The sequence below is a fragment of the Typopeltis vanoorti genome, chromosome 20, assembly GCF_054136105.1.
Source record: "Typopeltis vanoorti isolate ZY-2024b chromosome 20, IOZ_Tvanoo_1.0, whole genome shotgun sequence".
Lineage (NCBI taxonomy): Eukaryota > Metazoa > Arthropoda > Arachnida > Uropygi > Thelyphonidae > Typopeltis > Typopeltis vanoorti.
The window spans coordinates 21192893-21216750 of NC_143568.1; the positions used below are offsets into that span (position 1 = coordinate 21192893).

Sequence of the window (23858 nt, forward strand, 5' to 3'; positions counted from 1 at the left end):
GTGTACAGAGAATTTGAAATTGGAAGCGATCACTATTTAGTCTTGAGCAGGATAAAATTGAATTTCATATTGAAAAGAATAACATGTAAGAAAGTTTTAAAGCAAATAAAAGTTGAGCAGCTCTCAGATGTGAACTGTAGACTAAAATATACAAAGATTATTGAAGAAAAAATGAAAGAGTTTGAGAACAGGAACCAAACCTCGGAGATTCAGTGGCAAGCCTTGAAGAAAACGCTGATTGATTCAGCCAGAGAGGCATGTGGTGAGGTTGTCTGCAAGGATAGAAAATTCAGAACTCCATGGTGGATACAGGAAGTTAAAGAGGAAGTGAAGGAAAAGAAGAAAGCATATCAAAAGTTTCTGGCAAATAAGTCAGCTTCTGCTCTTAGAGAATACAGAGACAAATTGAAGAAAGCTAAACACTGTGTAAAACTAGCTAAACAAACGTCATGAGAAGACTTTGGTAAGAACATAGAAAATAAATATCAAGAAGGTGGTAAGATATTCTTGAGGTTGTTCAAGAAACTTAGAAATTTATGCAAGATGCTGTAAAAGGAGTTAGAGATGATAAAGGTTACATGAAAACAGGAGAATAAGATATCCTTGAAGTATGGAGTAATTACTTCGAAAAATTGCTAAATGAAACAAGCAGTGATTGCACAGTGGTAAAAAAAAAACACTCAACAGGCTTACAGTCAGGAATACATATCCATACTTGAAGTAGAAAAAGCCATCAAAGGCTTGAAAAATGTAGAAAGGCAGCAGGAGTAGATGATATTCGACCAGAAATGCTGAAATATGGTGGTATAAAAGTCTTACAGTGGCTGCACTGCATAGTTCAAAAAGCCTGGACAGAGGGACGAATTCCTGATGATGGGAGTAGAGCTCTAATAGTATCCGTATATAAAAAGGGAAATAAAACTGAATTGAGAATTACAGAGGTATTTACCTACTGAGTGTTCCTGCAAGCATACTTGAAAAAGTTGAAGAATTGTGGAAGAAAAGCTTGGTGAAGAACAAGCTGGATTCAGGCCAAATAGAGGCTGTCAGGATTACTTTATGACATATAGTTGAGAAAGCATGGGAATATAACAAAGATCTGTATTTAAGTTTTGTTGATCTGGAAAAGGCATATGACAAGGTGCCAAGAGAGAAGCTATTCAATATGTTACAGTTATATGGTGTCAATGGGGCATTATATCAAGCAATACTTAGTCTGTAGTTGAGTTGTAAGTCAGCAGTTAGAATTGAAGGAAGTACAGGAAGACGGTTTAATGTTAAATCTGGTGCAAGGCAAGGATGTACGTTATCCCCATGTATGGATCACATTATGAAGGAAAGTGGTATTAAACATGATATCAGAATTGGAGATGTTAATGCAGGCGATGTTATACTTCTAAATAAATCCGCTACAAGTTTGCAAGAATCCCTGACTAAATTGAATAACTGTTGTAATAGATATGGTATGAAGGTCAGCATTAAAAAGACAAAGACAATGAAAATAGGTAGAATTGTTGAAAATGTCAATTATGTTGTGAACGGGGAACCTGTGGAACAAGTAAAACATTTCAGCTACTTAGGCACGATTTTTACTGAAGATGGTAAATTAAATATGGAAATAGACAACAGAATCAACAAAGCTGGTATGGTAGGAAGTCAATTGAATAAATTCATATGGAATAAGAGAGAAATTAGTCAGAACACTAAATTAGCTGTATACAAGACAGTGTTCAAACCAGTTTTAACTTATGGATCTGAGAGCTGGGTCAGAGAGTCCTGAGAAAGATTAGAGGCATGAAACAGATGGCATCCATGGCAATAGCATATTAAAAACAAGGATATTAGGAAAGAACTTGACATTGAAAGAACTTGGCATCCAGGAATGCATTAGCAGAGCTAATCTTAGGTGGTATGGTCACTTAAACAGAATGGGCGAGGAATGATTAGCAAAATTAGTGTTCTCTGCCAGGTTGGCAGGAAAACAACCCAGAGGAAGACCAAAATATAGGTGGATTGATACGGTACAAAGTGCCTTAGACGATAAAAATATAAGATCTGATAATGTTGGAGTCTTGACAAGTAACAGACTGATTGGAGCAAAATTGTAGATAGGAAGTTAGTAATGATGTAAACTTTTCATGTAGTACTATCATATCCTGTACACCCTTTGAGGGTACATGTCAGGAATTTGATGATGATGAATTATCAATATTGCAGTATTTCTTCAGTTATACCATCGTGTTTTATGTATAACATTAATGAGCTCTTAGTTTTTCAAATTAATCTGCTGTTTGCATTCTAATTTGTGATTAACTATTATTGCCACTGATGAAGGCCTGTAGTATTCAGGCTGAAATATATGGTATTAAATGAATAGTATTACTTATTCCTTGTGTTTTTTCATGTTAATTGCAGAAAGCTAAAGAGCATTGTCAGCTGCATTCTGAAGAAAGCCAATTAATATTTGGTGGGGGGGGGGTTGGATTTCTGATATTATATTGTCGTAAGTAAACCACTTTAAAAATTGTATACACCATGAATTCTGGTTTTTGATTTATAAATAGCTAGATATGATAGATTCAAAGCGTTGACAGTTGCTCTTCTACTGTATACTATTACTAAAATGTGTGATTGCTTCTAAAACTACATTGTTTCTTTATATGACAAGTTGTTTCACCTGTTGAATTGATTTCTTTTTCTTCACAAATATTCAACCCATTGACATTCTTTTTCAGTGATTCATTTAACTTGCTTTAAAATTTAGAATCACTTGATCCTTTTTAAGCAGGAAGTTACTTGAGGCTTCATTTTTCCCTGTCCAAATCTTTTCTTCAATTTTTTTTTTTTAATTAGAAAATGGCATGTAATAATCAGTGCTTTTTTTCTAGGAAAAAAAGGTGCCAGAACTCGCATCTTGTTAAGCTTTTTATTAAAGAAAATGATATTCAGATCTTAATTTAAATGAAATATAAAGCAGCTGTTGCTGTCACAGAGTCGCATAAATGAATTAAATATAATTTAATTTTGTGTGCAGCAAATTCTCTGTGATCGAACATTTTTTTTCGAAGTGAGCTCATCTGTAGCTTCCTATCTTTGCCAGAATATGTAATCTCATTGTTGGCCCATTCTTTAGAAATTTTCATTCCCATCTTTGTTTCAATACCAAGAGTTCTAACTTTTCTGCAACGTGTACAGCCAAGTTTCTCTTTGCAAATATACATCCATTCATTTTTCGAACAAAAATCATTTTTTTGATCTAATATCCAGCAATTGGGCCAGTCATTTTCAGTTTGACCTTGCTCCTCAAGATTAGCTTGAGATGATTTGAAATCTGTTATTATTCTGGGCTTTTTATTAATGGGACCGGTGGTTGAGAAGTAATTGGAAATCTTTTTCATTTTCAAACTTGGGGCCACTCTTTAACACTAAAGAGTAAAAAAAAAAAAAAAAAGTTAAAGGATATGAAAATGATGACGTTAAATTTATGTCAGTTTAATAAAGATATTTTTTGGATAAAGAAGTATTTTACCGAAAATATTTTGCATGTTGTCAATCATGTGTCCATACAGCCACAAACGTAGATCCTAATGGCGTGCTCATCTGTAGATGTGTTATGTACGCGCGAACATTATTTCAAAAATTACTTTTGAAAAATTAAAAAAATCTGTAAAAAAAATAGGTGCCGGAACACCGTTCCGGTGCGTTATGCCAGAAAAAAAGCACTGGTAATAATTAAGAAAGCTAAATAACTTGAGTAACCAGAATAAAGAACAGTTATGTATAGTCACCAGAAGAATTGTGGATAAATATCTCCTTTTTCAAGAAAAATTTTTATATCATTAATTAATACAAGAAATCTTTCTAAAAATTGACTTCTGCTGGGCCAGCAAACATTATTGTACAACAGAAGTTCCCTATCATCATCTGCCTGTAATTTAAATAACTGCCATTGCAGGGCTTTTCCTTGAACAGAATTTACAATTTTAAATGTAATATCCAAAACATCTTTTGTGTTTAATCTTTTACTACACAGTACTTGCTGGTGAATAATACCGTGGTATATTAAAAAATCTGGATATTTGTCATCTTTTTTACATAATGAAATGAAGCCTGATTTATAACCTATCATTGCAGGAACACCATCGGTAGTAATAGACACAAGTTTAAAAAGCGGAAGTTTGTGTTGTTTCACAAATTCATCAAGTGCCGAAAAAATGTCTTCTCCCCTAGTCCTTCCCAATAATGGTATAATTTTCAAAAGTTCTTCTTTACTGGAATAATCTTGAAATACCATGCGAATAAATACCATTAACTGAACAATATCGGTGAAGTCGTTTGATTCATCGAATTGTAATGAAAACGCAACACACAGGCGAATGTCTGACATTAACCTGGCCTGGAAACTTTTCTCCGGCAATTGGAACTCTTCCTTTCGGAAATTTGAAACCTTGTCTGCGTCCTAGAACTAGTCTCTCTCTAGCAGCATCTTGAACCGAGAAGCTCCTTTCTGGAAGCAGGAAACTCCTCTCTCAAGCAAGGTGGATCCGGGCAGTCTCTCTGAGGGCGACTCTGGACCGGGTGGCCTCCTCTCTGACAGCAATTCTGCAACCGGGACCCCTTCTGCTTGCTACAGTCACTTTTTATTAGACCTCCTCTGAGACCTCGCATGAAGTTTGGCAATCCCCAAAGAATCAGTATGAGTCTTTCATCTTAAGTTTTAAGTTCGGCACGCCTTTTGTTCTCTTCCGCTTTCTTTTGATTGTAAGTTGCCGGCCATCGGAAAGTTGTTTGAACTCTTTTCTGACTGACTTCAGGTTTACACCTAGAGCCTGCAAGCCTTTCTCATACATACAAGTTTCAATAATAATCTTTCTAATGCGCCATGTAGAGCTTCTACAACAAAAACATTGCTTTTGTTTTTAACGCTCTAACATATTCTTATTAAAGCAGTATATACAGTTAGCTTCAAAAGAGTTATTTACAAAAACATCTAATACAAGCTATACCAAGACAAAGTTTATTTTTTTACAATATTCACATGGGACTTTAACCTAAGTAAAAAATCGATGTAATGTGCTTTGGAATATTTAATATTTAAGCTACAGTCGAGTTTTTACACTTTGCTTATAATCGTATTCAATCAGCTCGCTGTTTGACTTCCAAATTAATTTATTTACCCGGACTTATAAGAAAATGACTGATTTGACAGTTTTAACGAAAAATAAATAAACAATAGTAATACACTTAAAGCGAATTAAAATTAATACAAAATAATGATAAATAAAATATTATATTTTCAGTTTTAATTAAATTTGTAAGTAAGGAGGAATACACGAGATCGACCAAAAATCGCTCTGCGATCGATTTGTTGAACACCCCTGGCCTATGATCTGATACATAAGATGGATTAATGGATCACTTACAAGGTTTCAGTTACCTGACCTAAATTCTGTGTCTTTTTATTATAAACATTTGAAAGCCTTAGTGTATTCTACTCTAGTGAGAAATGTTGACGAATTGCAGGAACATGGTGAACATGCATGTGCTGTCTTCAGATGTGAAGTTGTCATTGTCAAGTCATCACAAAAGTTGTGGCTGGCAGCAGGGGTCATTTTGAACACTTATGGTGTGCATTCATCCTATAATTTTGTAATTAAATCCACGTAAGCAATCCCAAGATCTATAACACAACAGTGCTGTGGGGAGGGAGGAGGGGGGTTAAGTGGTAAAAGAGAAGAAAGGAATGTCAATGTTTCTTGAAGAGCTTGGGGTTGCATTCTTTGAGAAAAATAACATGGGAGAGACTGGTCTTTAGGCTATAAGAAGATGAAGGAAGAGAATATTGCCAATTACCAGTGAATTTATGCTTATTTGTTGCCATTTTTGTCATTATTATGCTGCTTCTAAGTCTGTATCTCATAATTGTAAGGTTCCTGGACCCATGTTATCGGGACCCTTTCATTAGTTGAGAGGTGTGGAATAGTTGGATAGGGGTATTGGAATCATCCTCTCTGTATATGTGTGTGGAGAGAGAGAGAGAAGGAGAATGTAAACATGTGCTAAGATGAGATCAAGGTTGTTATCACAAAGAGAGTGATAGTATGCAAGGAATGACACCGAGAGTACTTTTGCCAGACCAAAAAAGCATTTATTTCAGTGGTGATGTAAGGAATTTGGTTAATAAATCAACTTGTGCTGCCTATTTTAACTGGTCAGGATTTTAATAGTTACTTGAATCCTGGTGGTTGGTTATCATACATCTTCATTAATGCCATAAGCATTAGGAACAAAGGTAGTGAATCTTCAGCAGTAGTAAATCATATGGGAACAAAAGTGATTGGCATTAGTGAGACCTGGCTAACAGCAGAGGATATGTTTACAGGAACAGAATGAGTAATAGTATAGTGCATTCAAGGAGGATAGGCAGAATTGAAAGAATGGGGGAGCATTGCCTATGCAGAGGGATTAAATCCAACTAGAATCCAAAATGGTAGTTGTGTTAGCATGAATAGTACAGACAGTGGATTTGAGGCTGGTTATCATCTTGGTAAAGTTAAAAGGACAAAATACATAGTTGTATGCCGCTACAAATCAGCATTATCTGAAACAAGATTGCAAACTGTATAGACAGATAAACAAATATAAGTAAATCTATCATTATGACTGATTTCAATTATGGCATATAGACTGGAGGAAAGAAAGCATGCAAGATGAAGAAAAGAAAGCAGTGTGTAATGGAAGGTACTTTTGGTGCAAGAATATTGGATCTATTGATAGCATCTGATAATCTATACATAAATGAGATGGCTCTTTTGCTTCTAGTTGAAGAAAGTGATTGCAGTTTTAACTTGGAAGGTATCCTGTTCAAACTTCAAGTTATATATATATAAAAAAAAGGATATGTGTTACCTCTATGGTATTTGCTATAATAGATGGACAAGACAGTTTAAAGCAGTAACCTTAGCATGAAAAACTGCAGAAGAATCACCAGTGGATGGGAAGTGATCAGAGAACATGTGATGGAAGCTATATTTGATTACACCTTTGACAGTTGAGAGAATAAATTTCATGAGAGTTAAATAATTGAAGCAAGAGCTAAATGGAAAAGAAATATAGAAAAGTGATGACCAGACCCAACAGTATAAAAAACAATCTTGGAGAGATAGCTATAGTGAGAATGGTGAACTCGAGTATGAAAATAAGTTAGCTGAACAAGTAAAAGGAAATCAAGAGAAACTTTTTTCACCGTGCGGCAAATTAAAGGAAAAATGGCCATGGAAGAATAACCTTAGTAAATACAGAGGGTAGGAAAGTATTGAAACTACATGTTTGAATCAGTGAACATGATTCGAACATGTAGTGAGATAGGATGTCAGTGAGGAATGTGCAAGAGAATTAGGTGCCTTTGATTGATCATTCAACTATCTCAACATAGCACATTTCCTAATGAGTGTAAGGAGAGCAAGATAATTCCATTATACATGAGTGTAGATGGGACAGAAACACCTAATTATATAAAAATTAGATTATTATTATCTCTGAAGCAGTCATTAAGGTGTTGGAGAAGCTAATTAGGATTATCATTCAGAAATGAGTAGATAGCACTTTTATCCTCTGTAGAGGATAGAGTGGCTATGTTGAGTGTGGATCTTGCCTTAGCAATTTTCTTGTTTTATACTAGAGCAACTGCAGAGTTAGAATCAGGTAAAGAAACGATGCTCTACTACACAATGATCCGCTCATATGACTCTTCAATTATGACTGCCCATTGATACAATCATGCATTCACTCATACAATGTTTTTAGCAACATGATGCTGTCATAAATCAACCGATGCACAGTACTTGTAACCTTAGTTTATTTATGACTAAGGTTACAAGTACTGTGCATTTTTTTTGCTTCATCTCTATGGGTTCATGTTTTGCTATGAATTCTAAATTGTTTATAACTATTATTTTATTTTATTGTTCTTAATAATGACAGATAAAATTCAAAGTAAGAATGCTGTTGTTCCAGTGAAAAGAAGTCGTAAACCTGTTGCATCATTCTAAGACTAATATTGTTAAATATTAAGATGAGAGTGTATCGAACACTGGGAGATGCTGCAGGATAGGTTCACCATACGCTATGTTTAAAAACAAAGTTCTAAGTGATACTACAATCATACTGGTTCGTTAAAGACACTGACTAACCGCTACCACAATTGTTGGCCTGACCTCTGGTGGGAAAAAAAAATAAAAAAAAAAAAAAAATATATATATATATATATATATATATATACACATCAACGCTAAAGTCCTATTATTTGTGTTGTCTACTTTATACATATATTAACATCATTCCAGCCAGTTGGAGTGGAATGGTTTTTAATAATAGCAGATTGGCTAGAGTCCTGACTTGTGTTGAATCTTTCAAATTAGGTTGGCTGAATGTGTGCCATCCAGATCCTTGGAATTTTCATACCATCTTTATTGTTGATATTTGGGTGGTTTATCAGGATTTCGCAGGATGATTCTTTAAATTTTCTTTCGTACCATGTTTTTGTGCGGTGTAAGGAGCAGGTGCTTTTCCAGTTGATTTGGTGTAAGGTGTTGACCACACACTCAACACCTTACACCAAATCAACTGGAAAAGCACCTGCTCCTTACACCGCACAAAAACATGGTACGAAAGAAAATTTAAAGAATCCTGCGAAATCCTGATAAACCACCCAAATATCAACAATAAAGATGGTGTGAAAATTCCAAGGATCTGGATGGCACACATTCGGCCAACCTAATTTGAAAGATTCAACACAAGTCAGGACTCTAGCCAATCTGCTATTATTAAAAACCATTCCACTCCAACTGGCTGGAATAATGTTAATATAATGTTAATATATGTATAAAGTAGACAACACAAATAATAGGACTTTAGCGTTGATGTGTGTATATATATATATATATATATATTTTTTTTTTTTCCCACCAGAGGTCAGGCCAACAATTGTGGTAGCAGTTAGTCAGTGTCTTTAACGAACCAGTATGATTGTAGTATAGCTTGTTTCCTGTGTATATTTGTATGCTCCAGAAGATGACCTTGACATAAAGTTCTAAGTGAAGTGAAAAGTATTTAAGTCATACGACTGCTTAAAAACATTAAACCATCACATGCATCTTCAAGTGAAAAAAAAAAAATAAAATTAAAGGAAAAAAAAAGTGGTGATTTACTATACAACTGGGGATTATGATAATCTCATCAAAACATGTTTTTCCAGTTTAACAGATTACCATCAGTATAGTTAAGTAAAATATCTATTTTATAAATTAATATGGAAAAATCTTATGAGATTTCACTTCATTCAGTGCATAATATGATAGAAGCATTGATGTTTTTTTATTTTATTTTAATTAGTATTATGATTTCAGGCTATCCATGCAAGATCCATGCTTCCCTGCCAAGACACACCTTCAGTGAAAACAACATATTCTGCTGTCGTAAGTTCTTTACTTTCTCTATTAGTAGTGTATTATCTTTCATGTATGTATTCAAAACTAACTAGATAAGTTAAAAATCTTCATTTCCAGATCTGAAAATAAACATTTTAAATGGCACTACTGTACTGAATCCCCCTCTTCAGAAGTGTTTCAGTTATAAGCAACAATAACAGCCAAGTGAGTTGATGCAGTTAGGAAACTTTAAAAGAATGAAATATAATTTTGTTAGGATTGTAACTATTTGAAATTCAACTGTTATGGTCATTATGCTGAAAAGAAGTTTCTGGCTTGATTGGTTAGTGTTTTGATAATGTCCGACTGTTGTCGGAAGGAGGGAGAAGTTTAATAATTGTTCAGCAGAGTATGGTAAATCTCTTTTTTTTCCTCTTTTTGTTGAGTTGGATTCTTGGATATTGGTTATTGAAATAGTTGATTAAGGCATCACCATCTCTCAGTTAATTGTATTGCTTAATATCATAGATTGCTAGATTTGCCTAACACAAATGAATAAGAAATCTTTTACTTACTTCCATTTTTCAGAGTACAAGGTACTCGGAAAATTGAAACATTAGTCTCACAAACATAGAAAACATGTTATGAAGTAGCAGAGCTTTCTAGAAATATAGGTAACTGGCTCGATTTAATAAAACCAGAATCTGATTTATCCAAACATTATTCTATATGTACGACTAAATATTATATCAGAGTTTGACTTTAGTGCTTGTAAGTGAATGCTTATAAAGAAGCAGTGTTCCGTTTAAGTTTGACTTTTTGCATCCTGCTATTTCATGGTGGAGCTAGAAACTGCCATTACTTGTTACACGTCAACAGGATGTACTCATGATGCAACAGATGAATTTTAAGCAGTATATAGACACTCTCTGTAGGTGCTGTGAGTGGCTTTGGTTGTTGTCCCAGAGGCCTTAGTATTTCTCTTTCTTCTATCTTGGAGAAAGCTCCATGTATCTATATTTATTAAGGTTAAGATGGTTTTAAAGCATGGCTGCAGAATTCCATGAATTCTCACTTGTTTACATTTGCTGCAGTATAATGCTGATTCTGGGATGTAAAACATGTTTCTTCCAGGCCTTGACTGTTCATAGTGTGATAGTAGTGGATGTATTTTTTATATGGTTCTGTGCATCAGGAAATCAAGTCAACCTTGATTTCCTGATGCCGATGAAGTGCATGGAGTTTTCACAGACTCAGAACTGAAAGTAATGTTTGGATTAATCTTGGATGGGGATGTGGATTTTCAGCCAAAGTACTTGTGGCATGTCTGTCTGTATGAACATGTACATATAAGAAAGTTTATTAGCAATTTAAATAACTAGATATTTTGATCCTGATTTAATAGGCTAACCATCTTCATTGTAACTGACAGAATGACAATAGATTTCATAATAGAGAAACAAATGACATACTACAGTAGTCACAATACAGTAGATATGAAATTGATACATATATATATAAAAAAAATATAAAAAATTCCAGTTAATAAGGATAAGACTTCTAAATCCTTGGTAGGGAAAGACGGTCATTACAGTTCATGTTGAGGCATTGTAAAAGTGCTTTGTGCTCTTTGAATAAGCAATCAAATTTGAAACCACAATTTGAATTGTCAGTTATTTAGATTAGTATCGGCAGGTCCTAGAACAGAAGATTCTATGGTCAATGTCAGCTCCCTGCCATGCAAGATAAGACTTAATGGGGGCCTGTTTTTATAAAGGATGTAGGACTGAAGTTCTCCCAGTCTCTTAACCGAATGTCATGTTTTGTTCAAAATACAAAAGAGGGCAATCACATGGGACCTGGGAGGGGGAGAGAGAGAGAGAGAGAAAAGTTTGCTTTGGTGGAAGGTAACATGGTGAATTTATTGACATGAAAGAAAAGAAAGCTGAAAAATATTTCAAGTCATTAAGAGTTTATGAAAATACAAACTTTTGACAGCAGTTTCCTTGATAATGCACACTTTAGACATACTGGAAATCTTCCTCTCCTGCTCTCCATCTGGCATGCTGACAACTTTAGTATATCGTAAACTTGCCTTCACTGGTCACTACATACAACATGACTCAGCACTTCATTCTTGTCAGAAAATTATCATCTGTTACAATCTCTCTTTTAATCTAGAACTGGACAGTATTCAAGGGATCATGCAGCAGAATAGCTTCAATCTATAAAGATATAGCACATAATAGTGGCTTATCTGTTCCTAAGAACTGTGTCCCTGTACATATAGTCCTGTCCTTTATATTACGAATCTCAGAACCACTGCAGGATACTGAAAAGTATAATTTGGGGATTACTTTCTTTCCTGTTGATAAACTCTTCTCTGTGTTACCTTCCACCACCACCAACAATAATAATGTCTCCTCTCTACTTCTAAGGTGTTTACCAGGTCTCTTGTGATTTCCTTCTCTCATATTTTGAACAAATAGGATGTTCCATTTAGAAAAGGCTGCAGGAACATCAGTCCTTCATCCTTTGAAAAAATAAAAAATAAATAAATATCTTGTCTAGGATCCTCTTCTTACCTAAATGCTATTTCATATTTGAGCACTTATTCAAGGAGAATGCTGGGGTGCTTCTACATTGCATAATCTTGAACCATAATGACTGTCTCCATACCAAAAATTTGGGAAAATCTTATTCTTATTAATTGCATACAATATTTATTATTATTAAGAGAGACCTCCAGAGAATCAGGGACTTTCAGTTGAATTCCTGATTACTCTGCCTATCTTTGCATCATCCAATGATGCAAAGATAGGCTGAGAAATATACAGCAAATAGCTGTATATTTCCTGTTAAATCCTTCCCAGGTGTTATTAATGTAAAGATTGAATAACAGTGAACCAAGGACTGATCCAGAGTGTACTACTAGGCAGTCACCTTAAATCTTGCCGACTTTCATCCTCTTATCTATGCTAATACTTTATAATTCAATCCCATATGCCTCAAGTTTTGGAACAGCCTTCTGTGCCGAATCCTATCAAAGCTTTAGTAGTCAACAAGCATCATAGTATATCCATCCCCCTTGTCTGACTCATCCATCATGTTATTATAAACGTGAGCATGTTACTCAAACATCACTTTCCCTTAGTGAACTCATGCTGTTCATTGTAAATTATAGATTCTTGCTGAGACTCAAATTATACAGCCAGGTCAAAGGAATAGCCAGTTTCATCTGAATGCTCTTAGCATCTATGCTGATATCCCATTCGTCCCTGTTGCCAAATTCTTGTTGAGTTTGTGCAACATCTCTAGTACCTACTCCTCATACTGAGTTTATTCATTCAGTGAAGAGATAGTAAGCTCGATGCTACATATAACCTGGTTTGGTAGCTTTTAGCAAAATGAATACTCATTAGTTGAACAATCTCTTTTGCGTCTGTGACCTAAATACTGTCTGCATTGATGAGAATATTCTTTCTCATTTTTTCTTACTTTTTCCCAACATAACGATGGAATTCTTTTGGGTTGTCTTTAGCTTGCAGTGCCAGTTTCTTTTCATACTCACACTTATCTTTCCATACAATAGTTGTAACTCTTCTGGGTCCACACCTTATAGTTATTATAACTGACATCATCCTCATGTACATGGTATTTTGGTATTTCTTCCACATAATCTTTTCTTAAGAATTTCTTGCTAAATAAGATTGCACATGCATTTCACTCTCACCCTGTTTTTCTTCAAACTCTAGGGACATGTTCCAATATTTCACCACTGTCGGATTGTGATAGATTGGAATTTTAGCAACTCCAATCTTATCACAGTCTAACATGCATTTCCAAACAAAAAAGGAATATAAATACATGTGATTGCCTCTGAGTATTAAATTAATGCTATATAAACATATCAAGTAAATTTTACTATGAGAAAACAAATAAGTGTGCATTTAGTACCACTCACAAATGAGTTAAAATCAATAATGGAAGTGTAAACCTTTAGCAGAGTTTTATAAAGTAATATGTATTCAAAGATATAGAATGTTAGCACAAATTCAAGATGGGGGAGAAGTGAAGTCCAAAGGTCACGGAGCAGTAACCCAAGGAGCGGCTCGCCCCGAGCAATTGCGTGACATTAGCGCACGTGCAATAGCGGAGAAGGCTGGATGCCGTGACGTAAGACCACGTGAGTGTGTTGGTTGGACATCGCGGAATGCGAGAAATGCCGAGAAAGAAAAGTGGAAATAAAAGGGTCATGCACCCCTCACAAGAGGCTTTTTGTTCCTGGATCTCCTAGAGTGTTTGTCTCGCGGTGCCGTGAGCAGGTGAAGGGTGGCAGTGCCTCCATTCCGGAGGATTTCGATAAAGGCAGCAGCAGAACTCAGCGGTCGTATCTCCGCAGAAGGAATAAGCCCAGCAGTCCATAGAAAGCCAGATTGGAGCACGTGGACATTTCGTTTGTGGAAAGGCAGATTCTGGTAGACCATTGACACGATACAGAACAAAAGGGCAGATAAGTAAACTTTATCTGTATTTAGATGATTGTGAATGAGAGATTTGTGCCACATTGTAAAAAAACAGAAGAAAGAACATTAATGATATTAATTAGGACCATGTTGCTATGATATAGAGAGGGTTACCTTAAATCTTACTGTCTCCTATTGTGATAGAGTTACATAACATGTTATAGGAGGTTACGAATATGCCTAGAGTGAGGAATTGCTATTTAATGAAGGGATTGTAAAAGATATAAATGCTATCTTGTGGGTTTGATTGAATTACAGAAAGTTAGAGAGTTATTGTGATAATCATGCGTGATTAAGGTATTCTGGAGTATAAGTAAGAATCTTACTTTAGAGAATTACAGCATAATCATTTTTAAGTATACTTATATTATTGTATTGCTTTAACTCTATCCTGACTGTCAGGAACTCCCTTAAGATGGGAATTAAGCTTATTGTATTGTATGTACACATTTATGATATCTAATAAGCCTTGCTTTTGTATCTAACTAAGCTATCTGTGAATTTTGGAATCCGATGCACCTCTTATAAAAGTAATAATATTGCTATGCGGGAGACTAGAGAAAAGTAGAGTTTGGCCACATCTGCAAAGTTACTAGGTATCACTTAAGTACTGTCTTGAGATCACCTCTTGATTGATAATGTTGTTTAATCTAATAGTGCTAAGTGGCACAGCGAAATATAAATTTTCTTGGCGTTTTACGAGAGGTAGATCTCAGACACTCTGGTGTTGCCTCGATCTCGAGGCAATTCCATTGTCCCCTACGTGATACCCATATGAGAGTTTAACGGGGATCTGACCCAAAGACTAAAGGATAGTTATATGAGTAGAAAGTCGACACAACACCAGTGATGTATTTTTCAAATACTTCCAGTGCACTGTCAACATCCTTCCCATCTATCAACTGATATCATGGGATCAAACTTAGTATTCTTATCAGTTGGTCATAATTGACATTCAAAATGTAATCATTTTCTAAATGGAATGTCCATACATTTAAGCACTTCCCAGGTCAATACAATATGAACACTGTCACCAACTGTGGAGGCAGAACAGGCAAAATCCCCTCTGACACTATAATCAGGTCTAATTATAGCAGCATGATCACATCTTTGACCTCAAGGTCCTTCTATCACATGCTGCTTAATTAAGTTGTCATGAAAGCTCAGTAAATTCAGCTTTATTCTTTTCATGAAGCTGAATATATATTTGGTATGTGTTTTAGAAAATTTTTCCATTTGCTTAGAAATTAAATTAAACTTGTCAAGAAATTATATTCTGTTTAATCCTTTGTGCAAGTGTAACAAACAGTTGTGCATAAAATATCTTCATGACTAGGCTATATACTTCACATCAATTGCGTGATTATCTATCCCATAATGCACAGCACACTTTCAGAAGTGTATGTTGCTATGCGTTATGGGAAGGGTCACTACTAAGACTGGTTTTTACCTTTATTGAGGGATGCCTCTCCAAAAATCCTGAATGATCTACAGGATCACTCTAAATCTCATTGAGTGAACCTAAAAGATCACTACTAAACTCATTACTGCTGACCTGAATTACTCCAGGACAGGAAACTCGGTGGTCATTCCACCCAGTAACAGGCAAAAACTTGCCATCGAGCAGAATCTCTCTATTCCCCAGAAAGCAAACAAACCCAGTGATGAGCATTAATAAATGTCATCAACAGGAGCCAGATCCAGAAGAGATATCAATAACACCAACAACAAACAACAGCGCTACCAATATAAGGAGTGAAGTGAGCTTTTCATATTCTCCTTTATCTGTGTAAAAAGTCATGCTGGTAAGAATAGTTTGTGAGTTTTCAGCTCGCCCTTTGGAGGCTGTGGGATTAAATGCACTCAATGGATAGTAAAATGGCCTTAGGTCTTTTATGCTTTGGTGGTCATATTCATCGTAGTCTGCAGCTTGTTTGATCAGTTGATTTGGGTGCGTGGCCACGTTTGAAAAAAACTTTGTTGCTAGATAATGAAGAAAAGAAAAGATATATGGGATATTGGTATTACGGTGAATATGTTAATTTATGATGAACCATGGGGCATCTAATATCATATGTAAACGTTTGTTTTGTACTTGTAGTCTTAGTGTGTTAGATTTGGAAATATGGCTCCAAACTGGTAGGACAAGCAATTTTAGATCATATCACAATCTGATAAAATAATGGTTTTATTTCTTGTATTTAGTTTTGCTGTGTCAGTTAATCATGGGATAATGTTAAGCAATAGCTTTGAATACTTTTGTACAGATGAGTTTGCTGTGACTATTAAATCGTAGTCCTTGCATCCCAAGATATTTAGTTTCTGTTTGCCATGGAATTTTAGTAGTAAACAGTTGAATATCTCTTTTGAGAGATGCTAGCCTTCTGGTGAAGAGCATGTCTGTGCTTTTTTAAGGGTTACTTGAAACTCCAATCGGAAAACCAATTTTCCAACATGGAGATACCGTCTTGAAGTCTTCTAGTTACCAGGCAAAGACAGAGATCTTGTCAATATTGCAGTATCATCTGCATATAGAGCTATGATATCATCTTAGGGTTTTGTGGGATATCTGCCATGTAAATAGAGATAAAAATGGAGCCAATAAGGAGCCTTGTGGAACTCCAACTAAAATTTTGTGGTGGGTAGAATTTGTGCCACTAATCTTGACCTGCATTTTTCTGTAGCTGAGGTATGATTTAATTAGACGTATCATATTTATTGGTATATTTACTCTGATAAATTTGTATAGAGGACCTTGGTGCCAGATTTTATGAAAAGCTTTTGCAGTGTCCAGGAATACAGAACCACTCTGTTGTTTCCAGTTATATTCTGCAGTGATATATTTGACAAGTCTATGGATTTGTTGAGATGCCAAGGAAGAATTAATGCAGAAGTCATATATTTCATATTTCTTCTTATTATTATTAAGAGAGACCTCCAGGGAGTCAGGGACTCATCGAGGGAAGCCACATACTACATGCACCAGCTATCATATTTATCCTTGAATTCATTCACAATGCTTACATTCACAACATCCATTGGCATTCCAATCACTCACCACTTTATGAAAGAAAAATCTAGTCCTCACCCCTTCTTAGCAGCATTTATTCATTCTCAGCTTCCAAGGATGCCCTCTTGTCCTTTCTTCATCCTCCATAAATATACAAGTAGTAAAAAAGTGTATCATCTTATTGCTAAAATACTTCCACTTGGTTAGAAGTTAAGGGTAGTGACCCTTTAGTGATGCATGCTGTGCATTATGGGATACTAATGCAATCAATGTGAAACCATCATCCTCTATAGTAGCCTACTCATGAAGATAATAAGTTTAGTTTAATCCTTTATCCAAGTGTGAGCAAACAAAGTTTGCGCCTGAAAGTATCTTCAGGACTGGGGTAAGGTGGTACAACACCGGGAAACTCATTGCAAAGGTGGAGAAAGATCTCATCACTCCTATCTCAGCATCTCCCATAATGCAAAGCACATCTCCTTGCGGATATGTGTAATACTATGCATTAAGGCAAGGGCCACTACCCATACTGGTTTGACCTTTATTGAGGTCTCGTCAGTGGGAGCCAGGCCCAGTAGTGGAGACACCAAGGCAGAAGCAGTGAGTGGTCATCCCAATCTATAGGGTCATCCCAATCTATAGCCAAAGGGTGTACAACCTTATTATTAAATTACTCCAGATTCAGAGAAAGATGTTGAGAGTTTATTTTTCACTTGGTTAGACTATAATAAGTTTAGTTTAATCCTTTATCCAAGTGTGAGCAAACAAAGTTTGCACCTGAAAGTATCTTCAGGACTCAGGTAAGGTGGTACAACACCCACTGACAAGACCTCAATAAAGGTCGAAACCGGTTTGGGTAGTGGCCTTTGCCTTAATGCATAGCATTACACATATCCACAAGGAGATGTGCTTTGCATAATGGGAGACACTGAGATAGGAGAGATGAGAGCTTTCTCCACCTTTGCAACGAGTTGCACGGTGTTGTACCCCCTTACCCCAGTCCTGAGGATACTTTCAGGTGCAAACCTTGTTCGCTCACACTTGGATAAAGAATTAAACTAAACTTATTATAGTCTAACCAAGTGAAAAATAAACTCTCATCTCATGAAGATACTTTACGTACAAGCTTTGCTTATTCTTGGATAAAGAAATATATAATTTCTTGACAAGTTTAATTTCATATATACAGGGTGGCCCATAAGTCATGGAACACTGTAGAAAGGGCCTGTCTTTGTGAAGCAACTGCTTAAGTTTCTTTTTTTATTAGTTATGAAAAACCATATCACATAAATGCCTTTTCAGCTTTACTAAGACAGTTCTTTTCTATGGAATATTCCATGACTTATGGGTCACTTTGTGTGTGTGTGTGTGCACGCACGCATGCATGCATGCATGCACATTAGTAGCTTAGTTGTGAAGACTTCATGCACAAACTTTGTTTATGCTTGGATAAAGGATTAAAGAAATATTTAATTTCTTGGCAATTTTAATTTACACACACACACACACACACACACACAGTGTGTGTGTGTGTAAAAAATTACCTATAGATTTCATATCTGCTATACCGCATTTTGACCACTTTAGCTTGTGGTTTGATTTTTCTCACTCATGAAATCCATTGTTGTCAATTCTACCTTTATTGAATTGTCTGTTATTTAGATAAGTAATTCACTTTTTTTGTCTTTGTCTTCCAGATGATTTTTCAAATTTCCTAGGTTTGGGTTTTGGGATAAATGATATACTCTTTGGCACTGTTTCTATTAATGCAAAGTTAACTTTTTTTTTTAATTCACTGAGATGTGTACTTATTATCTCATTGTTGTAATTAATGTCTATGATGATAGAAATGAAACTAGTGAATATGAACAAGTAAACAAATTTCTTGTTATATAACAGTTTAGGAAACTTGTAAAGCTTTCAGAATTGTTAAATAATTTTTGTGATTTAATGGCATTCTTTTAAGTTAAGAGCATATGTACTTATACTACTGTATTATGCACATCTAAAAAAAAAAAAATTGAAAATTAATATTATTTTAGCCCTTAAACAGGTATGCAATATTACACCTTTTTTTAGTGCCAAATAGATAGAAGAAAAATAAAATATATTGATTTTTAAAGAAACATCAACAGCCAAACTAGCTGATTTTAACTTAATTATTTTATAACAGAAAAATATTTCTTAATCAATAGAATACATCAAAAGATTCTGGCATTTTAGACTGTGTGGAAAATTTGCTCATGTTTTATCATGTGGTGGGGTGCTTGCAGTGTCCTCTGTTTGGGAGTCTTAATTAAGGATTGACTATTGGTTATCAGAGAAGAAAAGAACTGAATAGGCTTCCATTTAGCAATGCATATTATTAAAAGAAGGAATTCTAAATAGCTATTCATTATTTTATATCAAATAAAAGGTGATATATATATATTTGCCTTTGAAGCTGTAAAAGGTTTCAAAAGTGATAGTTCATGAAACTACATACCTTTCACAGCAGTTGGCTTGTTATTGCACTATTTGAGATCTCTGCTCAGGCCCACATATATATTCATCTTTTGAGTTGTTTTTTTATTAAAGGCTTAACTGACCCAACAGCTGTTTCAAGCTATTCTTTCTCTACTGAGATAATGGTATGCATTTTTGTAAGCTCTTGATCACTTTTAAACCTTTAAAGTTTCAAAAGTGATTAAGACTGGAAAAGATTCTTCCCATTCACCTGGCCAAGTTCAAACAGAAAACCAGAAGAATTCAAGAATTATCTTAATAGCCTACACCATAGTATGAAGTTTACCCTTAAACTTTATACTATGGCAAGGTCATTGTATAAAGGTAAAATGGCAGGTCATTCCTTCATTCCTATAAGGCTTTCTTATTCAGTATACAGAATACTCACCAACACTAATGGATTCCTCCATGCTTTTCATCACCCACCCTCTTTGCATAAGGTGGGAATAATCAGGGACAGAGCATATAACATCTCCAGCAATGTAAAGAAGAGAAATAAAGAACTTAGTTACTTCATGCATACTCTTTCCCTTAATGGAATTGAACACAAGACGATCACCTGGATTTTGCAGACTTCCCCTAGACATTGCAAATAAGCAAGGCTTCAAAGACAATGTCACCTCCCCTTACATACATAACATTATGGACAGAATGTCTTGTGGTCTCTGAAGTCATGGCATAAAAGTCGCTTTCACTCCATTCTACAAGATCTCTAAATTCTTAGTCTCTAAAATCTCCTCACCCTCCCTTCAAGAAGCCTGATCTGTGTCTACAAGATTAACTGTTTGTGTGGCATTTGTTATGTTGGGCACACTGAGTGTTCTGGAGAAATTTGCATGTCAGAATATTTTAAAGATGTCAAGAAGAGAAGAAAAGAAAACAGATCTGGTGTATCTTTTCATACAACCAGTGAAAACCATTCTGGTACTGTGGCAAAAAACAGAAATGAATTATACTGAATATGATTGTTGTTCAAAAATTTAAAGAAGCTTCTGAAATGCTACACACCACTCCCACTCAGTGCATTAAGTTTGGTTTTCATTCACCAAAAATCTCACATTTACAGACCTTGTCTGTGATTTGCATCGTGTTAAGCATGTGACAGTATTAGCTAGTGCACAAAAAAAAAATCTTAATTTTTGTCCATTGTATTCTTTTTGTATTGCTTTCTGTGATACTTCTCTAGCTGTTTGCTTTATAAGCATGGCTCTTACAGAGTTTACCTGTCAGCACATGAAACTAGTTGTGCTATTGTATGTTTAACAAACATTTTATGTAGGTTTTCATCATGTGGTAATTATACTAGAATTTTGAAAACCTCTTATCAATTCATAACTGTTTGGAAACTCACTCATATGAAAACAGATTAATTGGTATTGTACATTGTTGGAAAGCTTTATTTGTTACTTCCAGTTAGTGGCTAAAGTAAAAGTGGAATAGGCATAAAAGAACAGCTCTTATGCCATTCTTCTTATTTTTACTACAGTAAAAATGTTCTTTGGAAATTTCAGAATGTTTTTCTGATAATTATTTTATCAAAATCATTTAACACATTTTTATTCCATGATTCCTCATATCTAGTATTATTTATTAACATACTAGATCACGGTTCCAAAGGATCTTGTCGTACTAATGAGTGCTGTAAGGGAAGAGCAAGAATCATCTGGTGATGAGTCAAAGAAGACATATAAATTTTCTCAAAAGGTAACATTATCATTCTCACTTTAGTTGCTGTTTTAAATGAAATCATTGGATTTACATTTACCTGATTTCCTGTGTACTATTTATCTCTGACATTTATATATATTATTTATTTTTTTTGTTATATAATTGTTAGTAAATGTTATTTGTATTATGAAGTTGGTTAGAAGAACTGCAAAAATTTATGGTATATGTTAAAATATATATACTAAATAATGCTTCATTATTTGACTAATAAAGTTTCTCTAGCATCACAATTCTATTGGTTTAACATATTTATGTTTTATTATTATTACATAACACACCTCCAGGGAGTTCAATGACTCATCGAGAGAGGGTACTCTTCATCTCCACCAACACCATCTACTGCCGACTACCACCACTGGTATTTTCACAATCACAAACATCCATGCCCACAGCAGGATTCGAACCTGCAGCCTTTTGACTGGAGAGTGGACACGCTAACCACTTAGCGAGCCAGGTTTGGGGCAAGAAGAAATTTCTAACGTGGTCCTTGACTGATAACAAGATGTTTTCTCTCATAGTGCATATCAGCAGACACACCACATATTCTGATGGATACTTCATTTCCAACCAAATAGGTTGGGGAGGGGATTGGATACTTTTGTTTCAGGATATATTATAAACCAGTAATTAAGAAGAATCCTATGTTTCATTGGTATATTTAAATTACTAAATCGTGTAAATATGTGAACTGACAGAATGATTGGCAAACATAAGGGATTGAAAGAACAAGTGTGATTAGATACTCTTTCATTAGAAACAAGTGAATTACTAATAATTTACAGATGTAGTGTTATGTATATGTCCAATAAGTTACTGGGGTGGAGCAAATTACATGTGGTCATATGACCTTTAGACGTTTGCATTTATGATTGGAATAATTAAAAAATAAAATAAAAATAAAAACCTTATTATGTGAAATTTGTTTTGAGTGGAGCAAGAATAGATGTGGGTTGTTGAAACAGCAGCCTGTCTTTTCAGTTTGTTGTGCTTATGTTTATTTATTCCCATTTTTCTGATGAAAAATAATTTCCAATCATCATTGGAATTATTCACCTGTTCAAGAATTCTACCTTCATCTTGAGTATTCTTGTCAGCAGCTCTTCTCTCTTATCAATTATAGATATCCTGCATATGCTAGTATTTTGTTGGAGATTACTAGGTGTAGTCCTCTTCTTAGAAAACATAGGATTCAATCAAAAATTCTCAGTTACACAAAATACATGGTATTTTCTACAACTGAAAATAATGTTATAGCTGTTTAAAATGCAATAATGAGTGCAGAAACTAAACAATGTATAAAGATTGTGTGTGTAACTTGAAATCAGTTCAAATTGCATTTGAGAATTTTATTATCATTAAAATAGCTCACAAATCCTAATTTTAAAAATAAAATTTTACCCAAAAAGCTAATAATAATGGCAAATACCTGTTGGATTTCTGCTCAGGACATGGACTGGTTATTACTAACATCATGTTCCAAAATAAAAATGTGCACAAATCACATGGAGAGAAGAGGCAAGGAATAAGAAAAGTCTCCTTGACTATGTTATTGTTGATAGTGATGTTTTCTCCTTGGTGCAGGACACCAGAGCGTGCAGAGGATTTGAAATTGCAAGCAATCACTATTTAGTCTTGAGCAGGATAAAATTGAATTTCATATTTAAAAGAATAACATGTAAGAAAGTTTTAAAGCGAATAAAAGTTGAGAAGCTCTTAGATGTGAACTGACTAAAATACACAAAGATTATTGAAGAAAAAATGAAAGAGTTTGAGAACAGGAACCAAACCTTGGAAATTCAGTGGCAAGCCTTGAAGAAAACGCTGATTGATTCAGCCAGAGAGGCATGTGGTGAGATTGTCTGCAAGGATAGAAAAATCTGAACTCCATGGTGGACACGGGAAGTTAAAGAGGCAGTGAAGGAAAAGAAGAAAACATATCAAAAGTTCCTGGCAAACAAGTCAGCTTTTGTTCTTAGAGAATACAGAGACAAATATAAGAAAACGAAACACTGTGTAAAACTAGCTAAACAAAAGTCATGGGAGGACTTTGACAAGAACATAGAAAATAAATATCAAGAAGGTGGCAAAATATTCTGGAGGTTGTTGAAGAAGCTTAGAAATGGAGGAAAGAGTGCAGTAAAAGGAGTTAGAGATGATAAAGGTGAAATGAAAACAGGAGAAAAGATATCGTTGAAGTATGGAGTAATTACTTCGAAAAATTGCTAAATGAAACAAGCAGTGATTTCACAGTGGTAAAAAACACTCAACAGGCATACAATCAGGAATACATATCCATACTTGAAGTAGAAAAAGCCATCAAAGGCTTGAAATGTGGAAAAGCAGCAGGAGTAGATGATATTTGACCAGAAATGCTGAAATATGGTGGTATAAAAGTCTTCCAGTGGCTGCACTGCATAGTTTAGAAAGCCTGGACAGAGGGACGAAATCCCGATGATTGAAGTAGAGCTCTAATGGTACCCATATATAAAAATGGAAATAAAACTGAATGTGAGAATTACAGAGGTATTTCCCTACTGAGTGTTCCTGGCAAGATCTATGCAAGTATACTTACGGAAGAAAAGCTTGGTGAAGAACAAGCTGGATTCAGTCCAAATGGAGGCTGTCAGGTTCAGATCTTTACTTTACGACAAATAGTTGAGA

At 35.0% G+C, this 23858-nt stretch overlaps 1 protein-coding gene across 3 annotated transcripts in view; it reads left to right on the forward strand.

Moving 5' to 3' along the window:
- The window catches only part of LOC150095275 (leukotriene A-4 hydrolase), a 227299-nt gene that overhangs the window by 43570 nt on the left and 159871 nt on the right, over nucleotides 1-23858 (forward strand). For all 3 annotated transcript variants that reach the window (XM_090410547.1, XM_090410546.1, XM_090410548.1), the window contains exons 4-5: nucleotides 9408-9476; nucleotides 21072-21173. In XM_090410547.1, the coding sequence (XP_090266673.1) occupies nucleotides 9408-9476; nucleotides 21072-21173 (171 nt within the window). The remainder of the gene's footprint in view (nucleotides 1-9407; nucleotides 9477-21071; nucleotides 21174-23858) is intronic.